The sequence below is a fragment of the Talpa occidentalis genome, unplaced genomic scaffold, assembly GCF_014898055.3.
Source record: "Talpa occidentalis isolate TD23 unplaced genomic scaffold, MPIMG_talOcc4v2.1 talOcc4.8, whole genome shotgun sequence".
Lineage (NCBI taxonomy): Eukaryota > Metazoa > Chordata > Mammalia > Eulipotyphla > Talpidae > Talpa > Talpa occidentalis.
In genome coordinates, this window is record NW_023605194.1 from 36571907 (window position 1) to 36587825 (window position 15919).

The following is a 15919-nucleotide window of genomic DNA, read 5'->3' on the forward strand; positions in this document are numbered from 1 at the left end:
AGATGAAGGCATCTGATTCCCCCCATGATAACAATCATAGGATTGTTATCAGTCCTGGGTGAGCTGTTGTTGTGAGGAAAATAGTGGCTATATGGCTGAGAGGAATCCAATCCATTGAGGAATCCAATTGCCACTCTGTAACTTAAGGAGAAAGAATTTTAAAAGACCATTCAAGTGGTCAATAATGTCAGAGACCTGTGGCTGCTATGGGAGATGATAGTCCCATCAGATGTCCTGTTGGAGAGTTCAGAGCTGTGTTAGTAAACACAGTAAAATGATATCCCAGATGTGAGCCAATGATGGGGGGCAGGGGAAGCTGATTATATTTAGAAAAGAAAGTTATTGCATGCTCTGCATAGGTGTTCCTGGTGGGTACAGCAAACAGTATCCACACTTTAAAAAATATCCACAGAGTATCAAGGCTGGTAGTGTCTGCCAATGCAGGAGGCAGCCCTATGAAAATAACCTGTCAGCAGCTAAAAAGGCAGTCCATTAAGCAACCAAAGCACAACCAGAGTAATTTACAGTGATTGGTTTGGGACCATAATTTATAACTCAAAGCATTTTTCAAGGGCTACAAGTCCCTGTGGCAGGCCCAGGGCCCACAAAGTAAACTCCCAGTAGAATATGCCCAGGAGAGAGTATTATACACTCAAAGTTTTGAAAGAAAAAAAAGTCAGCGGAAAATCAAAATAATTCACCACATCAATAAAAGGAAATAAAAAATACATGATCATATTGTTAGGGGGAAAGGATGTTCTGAGCTAATCCCATACAGGTTTTGTGGACCCCACCCCCATTCCAGACCAAAGTCATCAAGACATTGGGAAAGACAAATCCCATCACCACCAAAGGGAAGGTGGCTGGGACCTGGGGTGGAGTTAAGCAGCCAGGTTGGGTATAAAAACCAAACAAGTGGGCCTTGGGGTCTCTCGCTCTGTCTGCTCGCCTCCTGGCTTCACGGCTCCTGGCTAGCGGCCAGCTCTCAGAGTGCCATTTGGGATTCCTGATTGGCGGATCGGGTGGGACGCATTTAAAACTTTGTCTCCCACTTTTCTCCCTGAGTTGGACATTTCCTCATTTCCCCTTCCCTTGTAAATAAACCTTTTATTTACCTTTCACGTGTGCCTGCAGTAGAGCATTGATAAGTCCTTTTAACCGCGCGGGTGAGGACCCACAGTCAGGCACCCTGTTTTGTATCGGGGCTGCCCTATAACAATATCAATAGAAGCAGAGAATGCATCTAGTAAAGAGTCGACATCCATGTGTGATTAAAAACTCACCCAAAAAATGGGAACAGAAGGGACATATCAACAGAAAAAGGTCATATATGAAATCCCCACAGCTAACATCATACTCAATAGAAAATTCTTTTCTCTAAGACCAGGTACCAGACAAGGTAGTAGTCCAACACCTAGTCCAACACCTCTATCTTAAGGCTAGGAAAGTGACATTCAGCCAGAAGTCTCCCTTACAAACTGAAGAGTCGTCTACGCTAGATCCCAGTCCGTGTCAGAATCCGTGTTTCCCTCCCGGAAGGAAGGGAGGAGCGCTCACCAAGGCTCCGCCCCAGCCCTGCCGCTTGTCTCCAGCCCCGCAGTGCCGCCCCGCAATCCCGGGGGTGCTGCAGCAATGGGGAAGGCAGCAGGCAATGAGGCGTACTTCCAGAGATGCAGCCTTTTCTGGTGCACCGTCATAACCTTCTCCTTTGGCTATTACACGGTAAGGACAGCACTCAACCCCCTACTCCCCAAGCCTGGGCGAGAGGGGCGAACCCCCCTTTGCGCACTGGGTGCGCGCTTGCAGGCGAGAGGTTGCGCAGGCGCAATTTCGGCTCCTGCGAGCTCGGCGCGCAGAGGGAGGCAACTAAAAACTGGAGACAACGCGAGCTTATCGGTCGGCCTGCTCTACGTCCTGAGAAACCGGCTCCCCAAGGTTTCCTTGCATGAGGGCGGAGTCCGCTCCCCACCCGGCCAAAGTGTTCAGATCGCTCAAGATGGTGGCTGCGAAGGCTGAGGCCGGCAGGGCTGCCACCGCCTACTTCCGTCCAGCCAGACCCTTGCCCTCGCTGGTGACAGTCCTGGCGCTGGGATATTTCGCGGTGAGGCGTGGGGCGGGATGCCGCGCCTATTTGGGCTCGCCTGGCCGGTGTAGGGCGAGGAGCACGAACTCGATCATGCGCATGCGCTGCCGGCAGTTGCCTGGGATACTGGAGTAAGCGGAAGTTGGGTGGGCTCAGGACTTTCTCTGCTTTGACGTTCCTGCCTTTGGGTCCCTTACTTGACCTATTCTGAGTGGAGCTCACGGAGGGGAAGCCAGGTTGACAGGCTGCTGTAAGCCTGCCAAGTCAGAATAGGGCTTCCAAAGCAGAATGTTTAAGGAAGTTGAAATTGCTTGGAAAATGGTGATAAACCTAAAGGAAAGATAGGATTTAGTTGGTAAGAAGGGATAGGAGGGGGCCTTCCCGGTGCGCGGCGGTTGAGCGCTGGGTTGCGAAGCTGCCCGCGGCCTCTACAGCGCCGATTCGATCCCCCGCTGCTCCCCGGCCACCGGGGGAGGGTCCCACATGGCGCACAGACCTCTCCTGCCGCCCTCCCCTCAGCAGTGTACTTCGGTCCTTCTGCCTGCTCTGCTCCCGCTCTGGCTCTGGTGAATTCTCTCACCCTCCCACGCTTCTGACTGTACCCAGTGCTTGTATAAATAAATAAATAAATAAACAAACAAAAAATAAATCAGGATATCAGTGTTATGGCATAGTTGTGGAATCAAGAAGACAGGCTCTCCCCTGAGAGTGCAAGTGAGCTTTGTCTAGCTTCAGAATGTGGGATTACAGGAGGGCAAAATATGGAGACTAAGTGTGTTATGCATGCTTTATAGTTTCTTTGTTTGTTTTGTTTATACATGCACTGGGTACAGTCAGAAGACGAGAGAATTCACCAGAGCCAGAGCGGGGAGCAGAGCAGGCAGAAGGACCGAAGTACACTGCTGAGGGGAGCAGCGGGCGGCAGGAGAGGTCTGCGCGCCATGTGGGACCCTCCTCCGGTGGCCGGGGAGCAGCCGGGGATCGAACGGCGCCGCAGAAGCTTCGCAACCCAGCGCTCAACCGCTGCGCCACCGGGGAGGCCCCTAAGTGCAATTTGAAGTAAGGAAAAGCTATTTGGATAGTGTAAATGTTTTTTGGTGGAATTCATTACAAATAGAAGTCATCCAGCTTGGGCGCTCAGTTTTTTAATCACACTTTGCTCACCATCAATCTCCCAAGAATAGTTTTTAGAAAATATAGTGGAAGCCCAGCTGACTTCAGAATTTCTTTCATTTGTATTAGTTCTTATAGTATCAAGATCATTTCATAGCCTCTCTCAAAAATAAAATGCCTGGGGGCCTCCCCGGTGGCGCAGCGGTTGAGCGCTGGGTTGTGAAGCTGCCCGCGGCCTCTGCAGCGCCGGTTCGATCCCCGGCTGCTCCCCGGCCACCAGAGGAGGGTCCCACATGGCGTGCAGACCCCTCCTGCCACCCGCTGCTCCCCTCAGCAGTGTACCTCGGTCCCTTTGCCTGCTCTGCTCCCCACTCTGGCTCTGGTGAATTCTCTCACCCTCCTGCGCTTCTGACTGTACCCAGTGCATGTATAAACAAAACAAACAAACAAATAAATAAATAAATAAAACATGCCTCTATTAAAAAATAAATAAATAAATAAAATGACTGATTTAAGTAATCTAATAAGTGTTCTGTAACTCTGGTTCTCTTTTAGTGGGTTGTCTTCTGGCCTCAGAGCATACCTTATCAGAACCTAGGGCCCCTGGGCCCTTTTACCCAATACTTGGTGGACCATCATCACACCCTCCTGCACAGCGGGTAAGTAGAGCTGCAGAAATAGAATGTGGATGCTGCTGCTCCAGACTTATTGTACATCTGGAAGCCCTGAATTTGCCTTTAGATGTCTAAATGGAGCTAGTTCACTTTAAGACACCTTTCTTTTTGAAGTTTCTGTGTTAAAGTTCATCAGCAGATAACCATCACCTTAAACTAGACTGATACCTCTTTTTTAGGTTTTGGCTGGCCTGGCTGATTCATGTGGGAGAGTCCTCATATGCCATGGTATTGTGCAAGTAAGTGTTCTTTGGTCTTTGTTGCTTTTCTGTTGGCACCTAATATAAGTTGAGAGTAACTGCATTTAAATAATTCATGCACTTGTATGCTGAGAGCACTTTCAGGGTAGAGTTGAATCCCCACACCGAATACTGAGCCCAACCTGGAGGGATAACTCAGTAAATATTTAATGATTGAATTCATTTCCCTTGTGTTAATCAATTACTTATTTAAGTGATTTTTTTTATTATTTTAAAAAATTCTCTGCATGGCCCCAACAAAAACAAAAGATGAGGAGGCTGCTTTCTAATATGAAAAAGATATAAATTATGGACCTACTTGGTGATTTTCCATTCTGGTTTCACAACTGAATCATCCGAGGAGCTTTTTCAAAACACACCTTTCTGGTTTACAGACCCAGCGATTCCAGTCTGGTCGCCCTTACTTCAGACATGGAAATATATTGTAGTTTTTAACCTCCAAAGATAATTCTGAAATGCAATACAAGTTAAAAGCACCTCAACTAAACCCTACTCAGCAGATGCCAGGGTAATCTAATGCTATATGAGACAACTAGAAAAATTCCTGTTTAAGTCTGTGTTTTATATACATATACAATATATGTACATATATACCATACAGAAAGTATGATGTATTGTATAATGAAAAAAAAATGGTTATACTAATGCCTCATTGCTTTGCAATGAATTTTTTTCTGGTCAAGATTATCATTTCTGTTATTGCTGTATTATTTCTAAAAGTGGAAAAATTTTTTAAGATACTTTATTACTACTACCTTGACATTTTGTGTCATGTTTTTTCTAGAGTTATATAGATCTCCTCTATCAGAATAAGGAAGTTCCATTCTATTTCTAAGTTTGTTGAAAACAGATGTTGAAATTTGTCAAATGTTTATTCAGCATATATTAAGGTGATCTTTTGATATTCCTCCTTTTATCCGTTAGTGTGCAAAAGTAAATTGTTTCTACATACATTGTTTTTAAATTAGAAGTCACCCACATGAGGCTTATTTATATAAAGGTGAGATTGTAGCAAGCCATTAACTTGAATTTGAGCTTTTTTAAAATAGTTTAGTTGGAATAACTGTATGACAAATGCTTATTTTTATTCTGTGCCAAGCCCTTTACTAAGCCCTGTGTGTATATTATCTGATAAATCACTTCAAAACTTCATGAGCTAAATATAGTTAGTCCTATTTTTCAGAAGAGAAAACTGATTCTTAGAGAAATAGAGTGACTTGTCCTAGGTCACATCTGGAAGTTGTCCTGTCTAGGATTTACCTCTAGTTTATTTTTAAAACTCTTGCTCTAAAGCCATACCAGTGCTTTTTAACCCCATCTGCTCAGCAGAATCAAGTGAGATATATTTGCACAATACCATGCACTAGGCAGTAGCCAGACTACTTCTCAGGAAAAATTGTACCATCTTACATGCACAGGACCACTGAAAACAAATGAACTAACTTCTAGTTAAGAAACTGAAGGGCAGGGGCAAAATAAACCCAATGAAAGTAAATGAAAGGAATACATTTTTAAGGAAATAAAAGACAGTAACTCCTGTAAAATCATTAAGATTCGGGTAGCTAATTTTTCTTTTATTCTTTTTTAGGTCTAAAGGCATCACAAATGGTTGGGCTCAGCTGTTCTGGTTCCTACAAACTTTCTTATTTGGGATAGCATCTCTCTCAATCTTGATTGCTTATAGACCAAAACGCCAAAAACAAACTTAAAGAAGATATCTAAAAACTTTCCTCTATGCTTTGACATTCAAATCTTACCTTTTATTATTTTTTAAAGATTTATTTATGCATACAAGAACTGGAGCCAGAGGTGTGGGGGGTGAGAGAATTCACCAGAGACAGGGTGGGGAAAAGAACAGGCAGATCGACAGAAATACCCAGCTAAGGGGAGCAGCAGGCCAGTCAGGAGAGGTCTGCTGCACCAAGTGGGTAACTCCCTGGCCGGGGATTGAACTCGTGCTGCAGTGGCTGCAGTTTGCTTCATAGGCTGTGTGCTAACCCCTTGCACCACCTGGGAGACCCCAAATCTCACCTTTTAGGGGGATGTTGTGTTTACTTGATCTTTCTACTTTCTAGAAAGTTGAAACCCTCTAATTCATTATTCTTACATATACTCTGGTTGAGTTTAAGTAGATTGTAGGAAAAGATTTTAGTTTTCTAGTTCTTCAGATGAGTCTTTTGGCAGAGGGCATCCTGAGGTCCGTCCTCTGCTGTGTGGTGCTCTCCCTTTGCCTTGTTTAAACCACGCACTGAATGTGCTTGTTGGTGCCTCTTTGCTCTACCTTCTGGTTAAACACCTTACCCTTAGCACCACTATCTTATCTCTCCTTTCCCCAATTTTTTTCTCCTTTGCAGAACCAAGATAAAGTGACACTTCATTTTAACATCTGCATTCCACACACATATTTATTAGCTACCTGCAAGACAGGGACTTACCTGTGTAACCCTCTTAAACTTCCATTTCTCACAGCGAGAAAGATGAAGTAAGCATGTGCCTGGAAAAGGCAGTGAGTGATCACATAGAGAAATGAAGCACACCCCGACAGCCGAAGGGAAAGAACTGGGTCATGTCTTCCCTGCTCCTGCCAGCAGGAAGTGACCCTTCCCTCTGAGTGGCCCCTGGGGCACAGTGTTCTGTAGGGTGCAGGGGTCTGATGGCCACTGGTAGATAGATTGCTCCTTCAAATCAGGACAACTGCCAGCTTTATTTTTCCCTTCAGCCCCTCTCCCACTGCCTTGCACACAGGTGTTCTATCAGTATTTATTGAACAAAGCACAGAGACTGACTTTACATTCAACTCATTCAGAATCATTCCAGTTTTCATGTGACAGTTTTAACACCCATTCAGGGTACCCTCTTCTCAAAAGTACAAGGCTAACGTTGTCCTTGCATCATTGTTTCTGTGGGTTCCTTGGTAGGAAGTCTGTCTTTTTCACACCTTCTTATTCTTAGCCATTTTCTCCAGATTCTGTAGATGTCTCCCTCCAGTTTTTACTCAACATAATCATTCCTAGTCTAGAGAGTGTAATCCAAGAGTTATGCAGCTAGTTACTACCTCTCCATTTACCTGGTAATACTGACTGGTTGGGGCAAGAGAGTTATTGACTCTGTTTCCTGGCTCCGGTAGAATGACTGTCACCCCTAAGATCCATTAGGGCTCCTTTCCTGGGGGACCACCTATGTGAGCGGGGCTTGTTACTTGTTTTAAGCAAATATTTGTGAATAACAGACCCTCCCCCCCAAAAAAACAAGGTTCCAAGTAAAAGCAGTCCTGAAAGATTAAAGATTATAAGTTGTTTCTGGTGGAGGAATAATTTCTGCAATAATTTCTATCTGTTTTCCCTCTGTTTCTTATGATTAAAAGGTTACTTTTTGGTAAGGAAAATGATTTTTGATCATGAAGCTAAAACTTCATGGAAATCCAGCACAGGATTAAATGCATGGTCCTTACCAAAGAGAAAAAAGACTAACAATACTACTAAGGCTACCAGGGACAATTTGGCAGCTTGTTGAATGAAATGGATTAACTTGAATAAAACGCTGTGAATTCTCCAATCAAATGGTGGCTAGATTTTGTTTGTTTTTTTTGTATGTCTTTTGGTTATCACACATTTGAAAACTTTGTACCGTTCAAACATCAGGGTTTTTTGTTTTTTTCTTCAAAGATTTATTTATTTATTTATACATGCACTGGGTACAGTCAGAAGCGCGGGAGGGTGAGAGAATTCACCAGAGCCAGAGAGGGGAACAGAACAGGCAGACTGACGAAATACACTGCTGAGGGGAGCAGCAAATGGCAGGAGAGGTCTGCGCGCCACGTGGGACCCTCGCCTAGCAGCCGGGGATCGAACCGGCGCTGCAGAGGCTGCGGGCAGCTTCGCAACCCAGCGCTCAACCGCTGCACCACTGGGGAGGCCCAAACATCAGGGTTTTGAGTTTTGTTGTTTAAGCAGTAAATATAGAATGTCCCAAGTAGGATATATGTTCCTCAGATTGTTTATAGAGCCGCCCATGACCCACTGAGAAAGGGTGGACATGAGTGTCACCTTTCATTCTGACTTACCTTTTCCCTTCCTTTCCTATCTGTATTTGATGTACTCTAAGCAGCCAGTAAGAGGAGTAGTCTCACTTTTTATTTAAAAGACAAAAGTGTAAAATCCTACAATCCTATTTGGGGTATTGTGGCTTAGAGGAAAAAAAGAGGTTAGTGAGCAAATGATACAGGTCATTTGTTTTATAGATCCATAAACTATATCCTACTTGATGTCAACACCACAGAGAGACTGGATTTTCCTCCCCAGCCCCACTCCAAACCAGGAGCTTAGAACAAAGTCTATGAAGCAAAATACAAACAGGAATATTGAGACATCTTTGTTTTCTATTGCAGCCATAGTGGTGAAGCATCATTATGTTGAGTTTGGATAAGAAAAGGTCATGGGCATCTTGATGAAGGCCAAAGCAGGACAGTCTCAGAGGTGGGTGGATCAGGTGGGACTTGAGTAGAAAGTGGAACCTAGACTTCTTTTTTTTTTTTAAGATGTATTTATTTATTTACTTTATACAAGAACCAGGGTACAGGCCAGATGCACGGGAGGGTGAGAGGATTCACCAAAGACAGAGTGGGGAACAGAAGTGGCAGACTGATGAAATACACTGCTGAGGGGAGCAGTGGGCGAGACAGGAGAGGTCTGCGCACCATGTGGGACCATCACCAGCCAGCTGGGATCAAACCAGCACTGCAAAGGCTGCCGTCAGCTTCATAGCACAGCACTCAACCGCCTGCGCCACCAGGGGAGGCCTGGACCCTAGACTTCTGATTTCCCTGTTTCTGGGATATTTCCAGCTCTGACTTTCCTGAGCCGACCATAGAAATTTAACTCTCAAGGTTTGTATGATTTTTTTTTCTATTTAAGCTAATTCCTTCTCTATTTTAACATAAAATAACAAGTGATTTAACATAAATACTTAGGAATTTTCTGGGAAATTTATATTAGAAACCATTTTCTCCTAACCAGACAAAGAAAGAAAATAATAGAAATAATCACAATGATAATAATAATAATCAATACTTCTGTTTGTTGATGGACCTTCAAGGGATAACATCAGGGAACTGACCCAATGAAGTCAAAGACCCCTGTAAACCACTCCTTTCTTTCACTGGCCCTCCAACCCTAAATATACTCATTTAACCCTTTACACGGAAAGTCCCTGTGGTAGGAGTATAATGGCTACATCTCTAGTTTCCTAATGATCATATGAAATAGGAACAATGGAGTCATCTGTTCTTTGTATTTCCAGACCTCCTCCATGTTCTTCAGGGAACCACAGTAACTCACATCTAGCTGAGCTATTGCTCCTATGACGCCTGGCTCCTCTGCTGTGTCCCCACAGAAAGAAAACCATAAACTCACTTGCCCAAGTAATGAGTCAAAACACAAACAGTAGGGGTGACTGTGACTGTAGCATAGCATAAGTCAATGGCTTTGTCACCAAGCTACAAAGCTTTGTACTCTATGAAGAAGTGTCCAATACTGATCACTTGTGATGTTTTGTTGTTCCTCTTATCAAGCACATACCCAGGAACTGTGATTATCACAACAATGTCAGAATCCAGCTCAGGACACTGGAGAGGACAAACACTTTGTGCCTTTTACTTTTAGCTCTGCCCACCTGGAAATCCTGAGGCTGAAGGTGGTGGCCCAGGAGGGCACAGCATTGCCATTGACACACCATGGCACTTAGTGAGCATAGGAGATCAATGTGCACTCAAACTGGAGAAAATATTTCAAACCAAAAGCTGCCAGGGGCTCTGGGATTTCTCTAGAAAGAATGACTAAGAGTTGGTTCCGTTCAAATGATTGCGAATAAACCCAGTCCAACTTAACCAGATTCCCCTGAGGTATAGGAAAAGATATTGACATCAGAGTGACAACTTCCCTAGGATTCCAGTGAAAATATGGACCAGGAAGAGCATTCTGATGTTCAAATCTAAAGATACTATCCTGTCCTGTTCTAAGATTTAATATTCACATCCCAAAAAATGAGGATTCAGCATGGACTGAGTTATCATGGACTACCTTTTCCATGAAAAATAAATCTATCAGTTGTTACTAAAATTTGGCATCTGGAGAAGAATAAGAATAATATGAGCTTGGTAATTTAATCTGATTAACATTTAATTCTTGACAATATGCCAATAAGAGTCAAATTACCCACGTTTCATGTTGCTCCCTTGAAGGGTGAAAAAAATCTGTCTTCAAGACAGTGAGATAGTCAACTGGAACCTACAGGTTTGAGAAAAAGGCACATCTAAACAACAGAAAAACATTCAGACTGGCCAACTAGCATAGCTCATTTGGGATGCCTCCAAAATTCTAGTTAATCTTGCTCCACTTAGCTAATATTTTATTGAACTACTCAGGATATAAGATGAGATCATGTTTTTGCTGGAAGGGACTGCAGAGATCTTCGAATAAACACCCTCACCCCGCAGCATTTCACACTGGGTGAAGCTGAGCAAGGTAACCACCAATATCACACCAAAGCCAGTTTGATGGCAGACCTAGATATCTCACTTCTCAGGTTTTTACCAAGTTCCCTACAGTGGGAATGAGTGAAACATCCAAAGTAATGTTCTCAACAGCACACATCACCTCCCAAGTATTTCACAAATATTACCCAAGAATGATGCATTAACTGCGAAAATAGTTTCCACCATTGTTCGTTGCCCTAAACCCCTACGTCCTGTTCATGTTACTGGCGCCTGCCTTTGATAAAGTATCCATAGCAATATACAAATACTGTAAACACTTTGCAAACTCAGGGGCTTTCTTGCCATTGTTAAAAATACAGCAATAATACTTTGCACATGTACACAGAATAGAGGGATTTATAGCATTTGTGAAACTTCAACATCTGCACAGCTAAAGAGTTTGCCTGGCTTATGTTCTGGGTATTACAGAGTATTTCCTAGGAAACTGAAAATAAATATATTACGAAATTACAACGTTCAATGGGTCACTAGTGTTGTCTTGGGATCCTGTCATGTAAAACACTCATAAGCCAGAGGCAGGGATTCCTAATGCGATCCCATTATACCCTTTGAATCTGCAAGAATCCTGCAGAACGGCTCCTAGGTTAACAAAAACCATTACACACGCCCACTTTGTGCTTGGCATTATGTGTAGAGTCTTGCTCACCATCTTTCATTTAATCCTCACTTTAACCCCCAAGAGGTAAGTGCTGCCATCCCATTTTCTCAGAAAACTGAGGCATAAGGAAATTACATACATAGATTGTTAACTATCTTAACAAGTGGTAGAATCACGAATCAAACCTAGATTCCCGTGACTCCAAAACCTATGACTGTAATGAGCATTCACAGGCTTTTGATTGCAAGCTCCAAACAGAACCAGAACAAAATCTCCTGCTGACATCAATGTATTCTCAGTAAGCCCATCAATCTATGACATACATATTTAGAATAGACTCTGCCATCTAATTCCTTACATAGAGACTATTCAATCTTTACATCAAGCAAGGGATTCATTTGAAATGTCTCTCAAATGGCATCTAGGAGGACAAGGTGTTCTTGTCTGAACTTGACTGAGCAAAGACTGACTCCCTGTAAGGAGTGGATTTCCCCTTCCTTCGAGGATTGGGGACTACAAGCAAGAAACGGGATAGATTTTTTAAGCACAAAAAAAACCTTCTAAATCCCAATTTGTTGGTCACCCATCCTTCATCCCATTTTTTTTTTTTTTATAGAGGCATGTTTTTATTTATTTATTTGTTTGTTTGTTTGTTTTGTTTATACAAGCACTGGGTACAGTCAGAAGCGCGGGAGGGTGAGAGAATTCACCAGAGCCAGAGCGGGGAGCAGAGCAGGCAGAAGGACCGAGGTACACTGCTGAGGGGAGCAGCGGGCGGCAGGAGAGGTCTGCACGCCATGTGGGACCCTCCTCCAGTGGCCGGGGAGCAGCCGGGGATCGAACCGCTGCGCCGCAGAGGTCGCCGGCAGCTTCGCAACCCAGCGCTCAACCGCCGCGCCACCGGGGAGGCCCCTTCATCCCATTTCTACCCCCAACAAAGATACCCATACCCACAAGCTTCCTTTCTCTGGCCATAACTAGTGCAGTCATGAGTTAGTCCGTCAACACAGAGAGGGGGTGGTCTGGCCCACAGGGTGCTGAGGCCTTCCTAGGTCGGTGCCTGTGCCAGGACAAGAAGACAAGGAATCTTTGTGCAGCTCTGGCCCTCCCAGACACCAAGGCTGGGCAAGTGCCTTTCCCCCTCAGCAGCCCCCAGAGAGATGGCCAGCCCTATTTCCTGCTTCTCCTGGCCCTTTGCCTTGGGCATGTGCTAGGGGAGCAAACTGCTGCCAGGTTTGCCTGCAGTGCTGAGCCAAGGTGGGAGGTCCCTGCAGCTTGGCCTGTGGAGGTTCCACCGCCTGAGAGCAAATCCCACTTGTCTGTGTGGTATCCGTGTAGCTCAGCCCACCTCCTACCTTCTGCAGCCTCACACTGGGTTCACTGTGGAATCTGATGCTACCTGCCAGGGTAATGGAAGCAGGAAATGAAAGAGAAACTCAGCTCTAGAGCACTTCATTTATGCAGGCAGCTAACGGTATTCTCCCCCTAACCGGCATAAGGACTGGCCACCCTGAGCCCCCAGCACCCCATTTGCCTCTTCTTACCGCCACCTTCCTTCAGATTCCCTCGGTAACTAGTTGTTCACCTGGGGCCTGAGGCTCAAGAGGCCTGTCAGTACTTAAGAGCCTGAATTTCAGAATCAGATCTACCTGACTTCCAACTTGGGGTCTGCTACCATCTAACCTTGATCAAAACAGCCCTTATTAGCAAAATGGAGACATGGGCACCTACTTTATAGGTTTATTGGTGCAAGGATTAAGTTAGATAACATGTGCACAGCACGATACAGGGTCAAAGTTTAGCAAATAGCAGAATAGTAATAAATGATACTTAATGTCATTAATCCCAGTGGCACTAACTTGCTTTGAGACCTGGCATTTGGGTGGCATATTTCCCTAGTTCCTGCAACTGATGTCAGTTTCCTCTATTTTTCACTTCATCCGTCATTTCTAGAGAATGTTGGAAGGAGGATGTAAGCAAACTGGGACCTTACTATCATCTTGCCCAGACTTTTCCTCTGTGTGTTTAGGCTGATTTCTGTTGGTGTGAGGAAATAAATAGATTTCCAAACACCATCTTAAATCCAGCCAGTTTCTGGAATGATTCAAGTAGTTCTTTTAGTTCTACTGGATTTTCTAAGAGAGCAGCTCTATCTTGTAACAGCAATATTTTGTCTCCTTTTTATTTGTACTTTATTGCCTTGATCAAACCATGTATAATTAATAATGGTGATATGGCATCTTTCTCTCACTGCTGGCTTTTCTTTTAATTTTTTTTTTTTTTGCGTAGAAGAACTGGGGTGTAGGCCAGAGATGCAGGGGTTTTGGGGCACAGTGAGAGGATTCACCAGAAACAGAGTGGGGAGCAGAACAAGCAGAAATACACCGCTGAGGGGAGCAGTGGGCTGCACCGTATGTGGGTTAGCTCCCTGGCCTGTATTGAATTCACAAACTCAGGCCACAGAAATTATAGTGCTGAGACTTAATCCCTAGGCCACACGGGAGCCCCCTCATTCCTGTCTTAATAAATAATGCCTGTCTCCTTTCTCCTGTACGCATGTGTGAACTATTTAAGATAAAATAATTATCTTGTTAAGGAAATGTTCGTTTCTATGTCTTAAGAGTTTTGTATTTCTGCTTCTTAGAGACTATTGAATTTCATTATTTAATACTTTCAACATTTATTGAAATTATAAGGTCTTTAATTTTTGTTTCTTTGTTCATATGACAGACATGATAGCTGTTTTTCTGGAATTCCACTTGAAAATGAATAGTTAACCAACAATTTTTTTATTTTCAAATTAGTGAATAAAAGATGGATGATGCAATAAAGAACATTAGGAATTTTGGGTCTGGGAGGGGAAATTTTAAGTTTGAATCTTTCCTAGCAACACATAAAAGTTCTAAATGGAATAAATTATACCTTTTTTAAAAATCTGAAAACTATTTGGAGAAAATATTGGAAAATATTTTTATAGTCTTGATGTGAGGGATCACAAGCAGGTTATAAAATCTAGAAGCCATAAAAGAAAATATTGAAATATTTTGCAACCAAAATACCTGAAACTACTACGTGATGGAAGACAGCATAAGGAAAGTTAAAGACGACAGAAGAAAATGAAGTAAAATATTGACAGCATATAGAACAGCATCAGATTACTCATCAGAAAATAAAAAGAGGGGAAATAGAAAAAGTAGTTGACTAGGGAATTTAAGACCAACTTCACTCATAGTAAATAGCATGTAAAAAAAAAATAACAACAACCCAATACAGAGTAATATCTGTCATCATCAAATTGTCCAAAATTTTATTTTTTTTTTTTAAAGAAATCATTGTTTTTCTTTTCCCTATTCTTTTTTTTTTTTTTTTTTTAAGATTTATTTATTTATTTATACAAGCACTGGGTACAGTCAGAAGCATGGGAGGGTGAGAGAATTCACCAGAGATAGAGCGGGGAACAGAACAGGCAGAGTGACGAAATACACTGCTGAGGGGAGCAGCGGGTGAGGCAGGGGAGGTCTGTCACACCATGTGGGACCCTCACCAGCGGCTGGGGATCGAACCGGCGCTGCAGAGGCTGCAGGCAGCTTTGCAGTCCAGCGCTCAACCACTGCGCCACCAGGGGAGGCCTGTCCAAAATTTTAAAGACAAATATCCAGTGTTGGAGAATGTACATATAAGCTAGATAGATCTATAAGCTAGATAGGTCACTTCACTCTAAAAGTGTTTCATGGAGATGATGCAGCCTAACTCCAACACAGCCTCCAGGGTAGATGGGTGCCCCCTGGAGCTCTCCTCTCAGTGCCTGGCCCCTCCTATGGGTTCAGTGAGCAGTTTTTTTGGTCACATCCAATAAAATGTAAAAGGTCCTCTGACTCAATGATTTCTTTTCCAAGAATGTAGCCTTGTAGAAATACATAAGTATGTAACATGTATGTGAAGATACATGCAGAAGAATGTTCACTGAGGCATGTTTTATAGGAGGAGGGGAGGCTGGAGGCCAGGGAGCAAACAAACTCCTGATTGTACATGAATCCCCTACGATCTGCTGGATAAATGATGGTGCATCCACTCGTGGGCTATTTTGCAGCTCTTCCAAGGAATGGAATGGATTTATGTGCGCTGACATAGAATGATATTCAAGAATTGATGTTATGACTAAGATGAATATGAATGTGAAAGCAAATCCTAAAAATATCTGTTATTCAATCCCGAGTATATTTGCTTGTGTCTGAATGTATATTAGATCAATAGAGAATGTATAGACAAGGAGCTGGAAGCCCCTCAGCTGAGGGGACTCAATTGGAATCACTGGGCTTGAGGAGCTAGTGACAGGAGGAGTTTCATGTTTTGTTCTATGACCTTTAACACTTAGTGACTCCACTACAAGACAGTATTGTATTAGTTGTTTGTTTGTTTGTTTGTTGTTGTTGTTTTTTAATTGAAAATTCAAAGTGTTAGGTATTAGGTAGCCCACTCATTTTGAGCTGCGTGAATCCCTGTGGGTTTGGCAGTTCCTTGACAACTTCCCACCTGGCAACACTACTAAGGAATGTATGAGAAATTCTTGGCATTTTCCTGAAATAAATCCTGCTACGGAGCCAGCTCATCTGGCCATCCTAATCTGCAGGAAGACTT

At 43.4% G+C, this 15919-nt stretch overlaps 1 protein-coding gene across 2 annotated transcripts; it reads left to right on the top strand.

Annotated features, from left to right (window-relative positions):
* Positions 1–1569: 1569 nt before the first annotated feature.
* TMEM254 (transmembrane protein 254) lies at positions 1570–7826 on the top strand. 2 transcript variants are annotated; one of them, XM_037496066.2, is made up of 4 exons: positions 1570–1722; positions 3752–3855; positions 4050–4109; positions 5719–7825. In XM_037496066.2, the coding sequence occupies exons 1-4, from the start codon at positions 1633–1635 to the stop codon at positions 5837–5839; spliced, it is 375 nt and encodes a 124-aa protein (XP_037351963.1). In that variant the 5' UTR covers positions 1570–1632; the 3' UTR covers positions 5840–7825. The 2 variants fall into 2 exon arrangements, with proteins under 2 accessions (XP_037351963.1, XP_037351962.1); XM_037496065.2 differs by lacking the exon at positions 1570–1722 and adding an exon at positions 1849–2101 and having other exon boundaries at positions 5719–7826.
* The last annotated feature ends 8093 nt before the right edge of the window (positions 7827–15919 follow it).

Excerpts from the sequence above, each read along its gene's own strand:
- TMEM254 (XM_037496065.2), top strand. The coding sequence starts at position 1,946 with ATGAGGGCGGAGTCCGCTCCCCACCCGGCCAAAGTGTTCAGATCGCTC. Across the intron at positions 2,102-3,751 it reads TGGCGCTGGGATATTTCGCG|TGGGTTGTCTTCTGGCCTCA; the intron begins GTGAGGCGTGGG and ends GTTCTCTTTTAG. Across the intron at positions 3,856-4,049 it reads CACACCCTCCTGCACAGCGG|GTTTTGGCTGGCCTGGCTGA; the intron begins GTAAGTAGAGCT and ends CCTCTTTTTTAG.